The following is a 9,825-nucleotide window of genomic DNA, read 5'->3' on the forward strand; positions in this document are numbered from 1 at the left end:
TTACAAGCTCAATGGAACTACAACAAGATTGTGTAATATTGTAAGATCATTCTCCTCTACCTCAACTACCTGCCCTTCCAATGTGTACCTTCTTCAGTCTTCCTACCTGAATCTTCTTTCCTCTCTCCTCATTCTGTAAACGGAAGCTTTGATAGCAAATGAGTTTAGAGCTAAAATTTCCAAGGCCATAATCACTTTCATTAAGATAAACAGAAATTCTATTTCTCCAGGGAAAAACACATTGAGAAAAAAATGGCAGTAGTAATTCTATGAAAGAAAAGTAACATGTAGGTCATTAACAGAATACTATTTTGTTCAAACCTGTTAGGAAGCTGGAGGGCAAAATGATGATAGCAATCACATAGCAAGAAAGTGTAATGGGGGAAAATAGTTATGTTAATTGGCAAACCTGTTCATGCAGGTGAAGGCTGGCATGATTGGGAGCAGACATGGCTAGAATTGCAAGAGGAAATATTCAAGAATTGGAACACTATGAAAGCTAAAACATGGTCATGGAAACAATACTCATGAGAGGCATGAAGGACATCAGTTATCCAGCACATGGAAGGTGAAGGTCATTGACAAAATTGAGTGTAAATCAAGATAATCTTAGTTAACACTTACGAAATACTTGTTATATCAGGGCAATAATATGCACTTCACGCACATTAACTTCTTTAATCTCTCTAAGTCTACAAAGTAAAATTATTATTATTATTATCCCATTTTATATAGGATGAAACTGAACCAACAGAGAGATGTAATAACTTGCCCAAGATAATAGTGCTGATAAGTGACAAAGCAAGTATTTAATCCCAGACAACCTAGCTGGATTCTTAGCCATGATACTCTGCAGTCTCTCTGACAAGAGAAAGAGAAGGGAAAGGTTAATGATGCTACCCAGGTATAAATATTCTAATCAAAATGCCATCATGTCTCTGATTGTATTTTCTCTATAATACAACATCTAGAGCAGATCAAGTGGGCATTCCACTCCTGTTTCATGCATGGGAAAATCAAAGTGTGGAGAAACTATGTAATAATTTAGTGGAGGGCTAGGATTGGAGTTCTGCTCTCCTATTCTATAAAATACCTCCCACCTGGCCAGGCTTTCCACTGAAATTCAGAAAATTCTCTTCATCCTAACCCCAACTTCTTCACATTTTAAAAAATAATGTAGTACTCACTTAGTTTTGGAATGGAATGATTTCGAATCACCAGTATCATACTGTGCTTTTCTTTCACTATTCGATTTTCTTATCTGAGAAAAAAAATGTTTACAGCCTCCATTCTTATATCACATTGTCATGCTGTGTGATGGTTCTTAGAATCAACCCCACCCAACAGTCTCCCCTCAACACTCAGTACAGTTAGACGTTCAGAGTTAGAAAGGATCTGAAAGGTGGTTTTATTCTTCTTATGAGATAGATATATCCCTATAAACTAATGTCTAACTTTCTTATGAAATTCTTTGTATTTCTAAAAATTTTTTTAAATAATTTATGTTAAGTAAAAGATTAGCAGCTTAAGCATAAATGATTTATACAGCATTCATTTGTTCCTGTAAATATGTGTCTTTACAAACATTCTATGTCCTTTCCACGTGTGCCTATTTTTACTCTGACCTTAGATTTTATTTGTGAGAGAGAGAAAGAGATGGAGTGCACTGCAGATCTTGGAACCCAGTTTAAAAAATATGTCTGTCTGTCTGACTTGTCTGTTTCAATGGTAATTGAAGTCCAGGTACAAAGGGATTTCACAGATAGCACCCAGAAATTCTAATATCCCAACCTGCTTTCTCCAAAGGTGGTCTGGCTTTCCAGTTCATTTGGTAACTTTTCAGTCTACTCCAATGGTTAGGAATAAAACGAATGACCCAGAACAAGGAGAGTTGATTATCAACATAGTGAAGGGGAGGGTTTCAAAGAGCAAGAGAGGAGGGCTAATCACATGGAGAGGAGAGTGAATGGAGATTGGCAGGGTGCCTTTCAACCTTCAACAGTCACCTGGAGCACTGCAGTGAAGGACCGAGAATATTACTCCTTTTCTGATGGAGAAGAGAATTTGTTTGGTCACCAGCAATGTGCCTTTGATCCTCCCCAAAGTCAAGTTTCTCAGCACTGCTTAGAAAAATATCTAATTCAGAGCATTAATGTGTCCTCTCTGAATGGCTTCCTTTTGGGGGCAGTGGAAGAAAGTTAAAAACATAAAAAAAAGGATTAAAAGTAGAAGGGAAGGAAAGAAGGCAAAGGGAAGCAAATGTGGAGACCTTAAAAATGGAAAGAGAAATAGAGAAAGAAGCTAGGATGAAAGGGGAGAGAAAGACCACAGAAAATAAAGGCTCAAGGGAGTAAGAGAGAAAGAGAGAGAGAAGGAAAAATTGATTTACTGCTGAGAAAAGTTTTTCTCCTTAAGTACTCTAGGTCAAGAAGTCAGACATGGCACAAAGAATGGTAAGGAGGCCACGAACACTCAGTGCGTGATCCTGGAGAAGGCATTGTTCAGCCCGATGGGAATGCAAGTCCGCACCGTGTCTGCCTCTTTCCTTGTGTATGTCATCCAGGTGAGTTGGAAAAAAATCACAGGTATAAGGCTTTGTTTGTTTGTTTGTTTGTTTGTTTCTCAGATTAATCAACTCTCAGAAGAATCTGGGGAGAAATGAATGAGGAGAAAAGACTTATATAGAACCAAAGGGGTAGTGGGAAAGAATAACTAGAATGTTTCCTTTGTCTGATAGGGTTACATCGTACATGTGTGACTAAGGACAACAACACTGACAAGGTACAAGTAGGATAGCTATGGCAATTTAGAAGTGCCACTTATGTATGTTTCTCTCTTCTAGCATCTTATAAAATTCCCAAGTAAATTATCAAAACTAACTACATAATTCCCCTAAACTGAGCTTCCAACATTAGCCTTAATACTATTCTAGCGGAGTAGGTGCCTCTGGGGCAGAAATAAGTTGAGAAGGAAAATTCTTTAAAAATACTTTGAATCTTTATTTTTCTCCCCACTACAAGTTGGAAGCTCCTGAGTAACTCATTAGCTGAGAAAGGGGTCATTGGGTTGAGGGGTTCTGGACAATCATCAAGGGGAAGTTTATATGGCTATGAAATCTATTAAGGAGAGCAAATGAACAAACTGCTGGTTTCAGATTCCCGTACAGCTCCTGGCAGGGTGGGGGCTGTCTGTTTTGCTTCCTATATGCCAATTAGATTAAAATCTGAAAATCCATTTCTTTTTTTTTCTTTTCCTTTTGGCTTCCTCTTCTCTTCTTTGCCTCTCCCTTCCCTTCCTTTCTCTTCTTTTTTGGCAACAGGCCTGAAAAGAGGCATTTTATCTGCTGAGCACTTGAGGGTTTCCTTACCCTTACTCAAGAAAGTGAGTCAAAATACCAGGCCTGGGTTGAGGAAACACACGCTTTATCATCATTAGTGGTCAAATATTTTAAATTAAAACAAAACGAGGAGTTTCTCAAACGTTACCTGAGGGGACAGATGTTAGTCCTTTTGCAAATACTTTTCACCTGACATGTCATGAGTATGTGTCCCCCCAAAAAACTCCTAATGAGTACAAATCTCTGTCTCTTTTTAGAGGACCTTTGTGGTCTTTGTTGTTTATTTCCTGAAATATCAAGTCAGTCAAGTTATTGGAAGAGAAAAAACAGTTTCTAGAACAAAAATTTACCTAAAGAGGTTTTTGAAGGTGAAAGTCAATCGAAATGTAAGCTAGAAGGGGTGGGAAGTTTCTTTACTAGGAGTAGAAGGGGCTTGACATCCATGTCAAGGAGTTGTTAGAGCAGATTTGCCCCAGATTCTATTAATTCCTTCAACACATATATACGATAGAGTTTAATTTGAATTCTGGCTTTTCAACAGGTATGTGCAGTTGGTCATGTTACTTAAACCCCTAGGCCTTAGTCCCTTAACCTTTCAAAATAAGGTTAAATATACACACCTACATGGTTATTTATGTGATAAAATGTAATGAAATATTAAAAATCCTTAGCAGTTTGACTGGCATAAGGTAGCTATTCAATAAATGTCCCCCCCCCCCCCACCTCTTGTATGGCGAGTTATTGATGTACTGAGGGAATGAAAAAGAACAGTGGGGTAGAATTCAATCTGCACTGGGAAAGACTTAGGAAGACAATAAAAATATCCTGAGGGACAGATCAGGAAATTTCTAGGACAAATAAATTGATATAAATGCCCCCTCTCATTAAAAAAGGCAGTAATGCTCACCCACCACCAAAAAAAATGAAAGAGAAAAAAACAGATTAGACATTCACTCTTCCAGGTTCCCCAATTCAAATGAAACAAAAAAACAGGCCTAGGAGAGATGAAACAAACAATCCTAAACACAGCTGACCCTATGACCCTGTCTCCATGATTACCCTTCTCTCACCAACTCATCTAACAAGAGCACAGTCATGAGGGATGAGCAGAGCAAATGAGACATTTCCCTGTCTGAGACTATTTCTCCTCCTACAGCTTCCTTGGGCAAGATGTGAGGAGAACTGTATCAATCCTGAACAGTAAGTATCCGAAAGTTCAGACTGGGAGGAAGGAGAAACAGACAAAAACATCAACACCCAAACAGGGTCAAGATGTCATTAGGTATCTGTGACTTCCCTTATTTCTACATAAATGGGTATCAACCCACTAATCTCACAGACGACTTCCTCAAAAATAAAGACTTGCATATATGTCACCCTAAGTACTCAAAATAACACTACTGACAGCATTTTTTTACAAAGCTAATCTTCCTATCATAGCAGCAGACTTCATCTCATCTTATACAGTCAGAGAAATTTGCAAAAGTCTTTCTTACTCATGCTTCTCAGTGACTCATCAAGACAGACTGGATTCAATTTTAGTCACAGGCAGATATACTTGGGGGATTTTCCCAATAATGTTATCACTTCAAATCTGAAAAGCATTTTCTATTTTTTAGGGCAGGTTAATATTTATTACAAACTTCATTTAACTAGTACTTTGAGGTAGTTATCCTGTAATCAACGCCTGTCACAATTAAGTCTTATGTACACACAGAGGACAAAAAATAAAAAGAGAAGAGATTCATTCCACTTGGAGATAAGCTATGAAAAATAGCAGGGACAGTTTGAACAAAACATTTGCTCGGCTGAAGGAAAACACACATTTAGCTATGGGAAGGGTTTTGCAACAGCCAAGTCTGTTAAACTCACGAGAAATGGTGATGGCCTTGGTTACTTGTCACATGCTCTCTGAGGTTTAGACACTTGCCACCATAGCAAGAGTCATTTTTAATAGAATCAGAATTGCAACATTGTACAATTAGAAGGGGCTTTGAACAAATGGGGAATGTGAGAAAACCTAGAGGAGACCCTGTTCAGTGAAAAAGTAAACTGTATGTTCTATGACTGTGTAACCAAAGAGAGGATGTAGAAGTGGATTTCAGTAGATTGAGACTGATAAGCCAGAAAGTGTTATTAAATTTACTCATCTTCAAAGATAAGAAAATATTCTCCATCCCCTCCCCTTCCCACTCCTGAGCTTATCCCACACTCCTTCTCCTGTGGGTTCCATATTATTTTTATTTCTGTAGAGAAAATTTATAATTGCTCTAGTTAATTCAGAATATTTAATTAGCTTTCATCATAATGAAGTTGGTTTCCACATTTTTCCTCCTTCTTGTTTAGTCTCGGTGGATATGCATATCAGTTTTGATCCTAGATGTAAAAATTTAGGGCTCTTTTTTATGGTGGGAGTTTTTACAGTTTTATGGTGGCCTTTTTTGCAATGACTTGCAAAACATAAAGTACAAATTTCATTGCATTGCTTTCACGCTTATAACTGAAATTTTCTTTACGTTTATATTTTAATGACCTTAAAAATATACAAATCCTAACTTGCATCTCCATTTTCAGACTCCCTCTTTGTAAACTTGCGTTGCGTGTTCTTTCTTGGTAATTGCCACCATAACTGTTTAAAATGATTATGGTTACATTTTCTATTAACACTGTTTTCATGATCACCACTTTAGTCTTTCTTATAATGATTTACAAAATGATTTATACAATGTCATCTATATTGTAAAATACTATTTAAGGCATCCCATTTCACAATAGATTCAGCTGGTTACACTGAAGTTAATATAACCTGTGATGCTTTTATTATAACAAGGTATCATAATTCATATTTCTGATTCTTGAATTATAACGGGCATTGACTATATTTTTATTGCAAAAAAACTTTGTTCTTTTTCCATAGTTGCCTGACCACAGATTGGGTACATCTCTGGTATATATGGTAAGTTTCAGTTATCCTATGCAGAAAGACATTTAAAAGGGACTTTATTTTTCTGAGGGGTATTATTATTTTTTTAGTTTTTAAATATATTGAAAGCAGGGAAAAAATGTATGAGACAGCCAGCCCACTCACCTTGCATCTCATGGAGTAAAAAGTTTCTTTACTTCATCACTAACCTATGTGACAATATGCCAGGATTTCCTATTTCACTACCATCTCCTCAGCCAACATCAACAGATTATTGTGTACTTTCTCAGGGTCAGTTCTAGAAATATCCACATAGAGGAGATTACTTCAGTAAAGTAAAAAGCAGGGCCTCCAAACCACATTAGATCTTTATTAATTGTTCTAGTGAACAGACTTATTCTTGATGACAAAATAAAGAAGTATATAGGTGAATGAAAGCCTTGGAATTAAAATCTTATGACCAATTTATAAAATACTCAAACAAGAATCAAAATGCAGACATTGAAGACTGATTATGCCAAAGTTGGGGAACAAACTAGATCACAGAGCTTTCATCTTCCCGTGGGCTCCATGCAGGTTGCTGGTGGTAATTGGTGCGCTGCTCCTCCTATGTGTCCTGACTTCTGTGTGCTTCCGCTGCTGTCTGAGTCGCCAGCAGAATAGGGAAGACGAGGGCCAGCCACCCTATGAAGTGACGGTCATCGCTTTTGATCATGACAGCACTCTCCAGAACTCAATCACTTGTGAGTACACTGACTTATAACATGGGAGGTGAACCGAGATTTAAACAAACGATTAGGATAGTACAACAGTATAAAAACATTGCTTGAACAGTATTTAAGATTCTAAAACTTGGGGTAGTTTTAATTTCCAGAAGCCTGATGGTACAGTGACCCGGGCTCTCAGGGATGTTGTATTCTCAAATATTGGTCTGACTAGTGATAGAGTGAAGAAAGAAGTGAAGTTTTGGAGACAATATTGGAAATGTTATATAGGAAGAAGTATCTAGTTGAAAAAGTTATTTTGATAAAACTATCTTAAGCTCTAAATATATCTCCTTTTCAAAAATGTCTCAGATTTTGTAGAAACCTACATTTTCTATTATCTATACTATTTTATATCTTCAGAGAAATTAGTTGTGTGTACTTTTAGTTCTTTATTCTTCAAGTCTTGATACAGTAAATATTAACCCCAATACCCCCTTGATAATCATAGGACACTTTCCTTTATTTTCTTCCATTCTCTTCTTTATATCATATTCGTTCCTAAAATTGGAGAGTAAATACCAGGCAGAACTGGAAAAGCACTGTGATACTTATTTTGAATAGAGAACAATGTAACGTGTCGTTGTTCACCTTTCCTGCCTCCCTTTTCTCACTGTCAATTTAGAGAAAAGATAAATAAGGCAGAAATAATATTCTGAAGGAGTCTGAAATTTCAGTGGGTTGGTGTAAAGGGTTCCAAGTCTGTAAGGGAAAAAACACAGGGTTGTGAGGTATGGGAAGATAATTTAGATTATTTTAGGATATCAGAACAAACAAGATCTTCTAGCAGAGTAAAGTTGGTTTCTAAACAAGTTTCACAGGATTTTCATAACATTTGTGGTAGAGAGTGACAATGAGTTTGGACACTTGTTAAAAATGAAGGGAAATTAAGTGTGTTGTAACTCTCTGCTTTCTGAGGATGTCACGTTCGCTTTAGCTCTATTCCTTCTTTGCTCACCAGCCCTGCAGTCAGCGTTTGGCCCTTCAGCTCGAAGAATCCTGGCGGTGACTCACTCCCACAGCTCCCTGGGCCATCTGCCCTCCTCTTTGGACACCCTCCCAGGGTACGAAGAAGCTCTTCACATGAGTCGCTTCACAGTTGCAAGGTGTGAGCAGAGAGCACCTCATTTATCCCCAGTGCTGAAAGAAAAGCAGCTGCCTCCAACAGAGAAAGAGTCTCCTGAAATAGAACACTCTTCAAATTGATGAGAATTCCGGTTTTATAAATGGGGTGGGGGTATCCCCGGAGTCAGTGGAGATTCACAAACAAATTTTTTTCTAATTTTCAGAAGATTTAGGATGGAATCTAATCATCGTTCTGTGGAAAAGATGGATTCCAACTCTTCATTTCTAGACATATATTTTCTGATGTGGAATGCTCTAGTAGAAAACTCTCATTCTTTATCCAATGGCCAACAATTATAACTAACCTCTAGAAATGCTAGTTACTACTGAACAGGAAATCATCAAAGCTATCTTGGGTTCCTTCAGCTCTCGAATTCCTTTATCCAGATGATACTGCAAGGTGCTTTTTTCTCTACCAGCTAATACACTGTAAGACGCTTGTGGAGAAAGACAAGAGTGTGGGCACAGCCATAAACATTAATGCACCGAATTCATGCATCCTTCCTCTTGAAAGAATGCTCACTTTTATACTGAATGACAATGATAGTTTTAGACATCCTGTAATACCTAACTAGACATCTATCCAGGTGTAGGATTGCAAGTTTGGGCTAAGAGAACACAGTATAGTGTTGAAGTGCCAAAGATCAACAACTTTCTTGCATTCTGATCTTACTCACCAGCAGTACGAGAAACTGCACAGAATGCAATAACAGTTCTATTAATTTTTCAGTTCGTTTGTCCTGCAAACACACAGATGCACGCACACACCCATACATATGCACCCTTTGTGCTCTAAAAGAATAGCATTGCTTTGCTTCTTTCCTCTTCGCTATGACCGCTTAAAGTCAAGTGTCTGACGCACACACACGTCTCTAGTGGTGGCCTTTACTGCCACCTACTGGAACCATGGTAGAAAATGCATTCTCCTATTGAGCCTATCTGCACACCTCTCCAGTTCTCCAAGCACTAATTGAACTAAGCCTGGATGGGATCCTCCCAGTGGCACCATCGCTGTGTAGTGCTAAGCTGTCCACATAACGTACTACTTCCAAAATGCATTGTTACTGGAAAATTGAGGAAGTAAAGTGTAATTGGGGAAAAACTACTCACCAGTGACCTTAGGCAAGTCATTGAAATCTTTAAAGCACAGTTCTCTCATCTGTGAATTCGGAGATAATAACACCTCCGAGGATTGTTGGGAGGATCAAATAAGCTAGACATATATGACAAGATTTGTAAAGTATCCTGTACATGTGTTTGTTATTCTTCATACTGACATCACATGTTCACCTGCCTGCTATGATTCTGCTGAGAATTATTTTCTGATTTGTCCTTCTGTCAGCCAGTCTGCTGTTATTGTGAAGTCACACCTGAAGTAGCTTAATGTCATCAATAAATATTTGCTAATGGAGGTAAACAACTGAAAATATGTGATTCCTCTCAATATGTTCTGTGTAGAGGTAAGGAATACTTGAGAAAACTCGTTTATTCGGGAATTCGCTCCAGTACTCAGGGAGACAGCACAGAGCTTGGGAATGGCTGAGGAGTGCAGCACCTCATTAAATACATTCTTGGAAAGCTCCCTCAGCCCAGCCAGAGGGAAAATGTTCTAAGTGAGTATAACCTGCTGCTGATCTGAATTTATCCTGAATCATTTATCAAATTGCCTCTGGAAA

At 37.9% G+C, this 9,825-nt stretch overlaps 1 protein-coding gene across 2 annotated transcripts; it reads left to right on the forward strand.

Annotated features, from left to right (window-relative positions):
* The first annotated feature begins 1,900 nt into the window (after positions 1–1,900).
* Positions 1,901–9,569, forward strand: TMEM52B (transmembrane protein 52B). Of its 2 annotated transcripts, XM_005611037.4 has the most exons (5): positions 1,901–2,563; positions 4,494–4,537; positions 6,255–6,293; positions 6,837–7,003; positions 7,986–9,569. In XM_005611037.4, exons 1-5 carry the CDS (start codon positions 2,510–2,512, stop codon positions 8,228–8,230), a joined length of 549 nt encoding a protein of 182 aa, XP_005611094.1. In that variant the 5' UTR covers positions 1,901–2,509; the 3' UTR covers positions 8,231–9,569. The 2 variants fall into 2 exon arrangements, with proteins under 2 accessions (XP_005611094.1, XP_023498881.1); XM_023643113.2 differs by lacking the exon at positions 4,494–4,537 and having other exon boundaries at positions 1,949–2,563.
* Positions 9,570–9,825: the final 256 nt, after the last annotated feature.

Source organism: Equus caballus, chromosome 6, assembly GCF_041296265.1.
Source record: "Equus caballus isolate H_3958 breed thoroughbred chromosome 6, TB-T2T, whole genome shotgun sequence".
NCBI lineage: Eukaryota > Metazoa > Chordata > Mammalia > Perissodactyla > Equidae > Equus > Equus caballus.

Coding starts and splice junctions, on each gene's coding strand:
- TMEM52B (XM_005611037.4), top strand. CDS start 2,510: ATGGGAATGCAAGTCCGCACCGTGTCTGCCTCTTTCCTTGTGTATGTC. Junction 2,564..4,493: donor TCCTTGTGTATGTCATCCAG/GTGAGTTGGAAA, acceptor CTCCTCCTACAG/CTTCCTTGGGCAAGATGTGA. Junction 4,538..6,254: donor AACTGTATCAATCCTGAACA/GTAAGTATCCGA, acceptor CTTTTTCCATAG/TTGCCTGACCACAGATTGGG.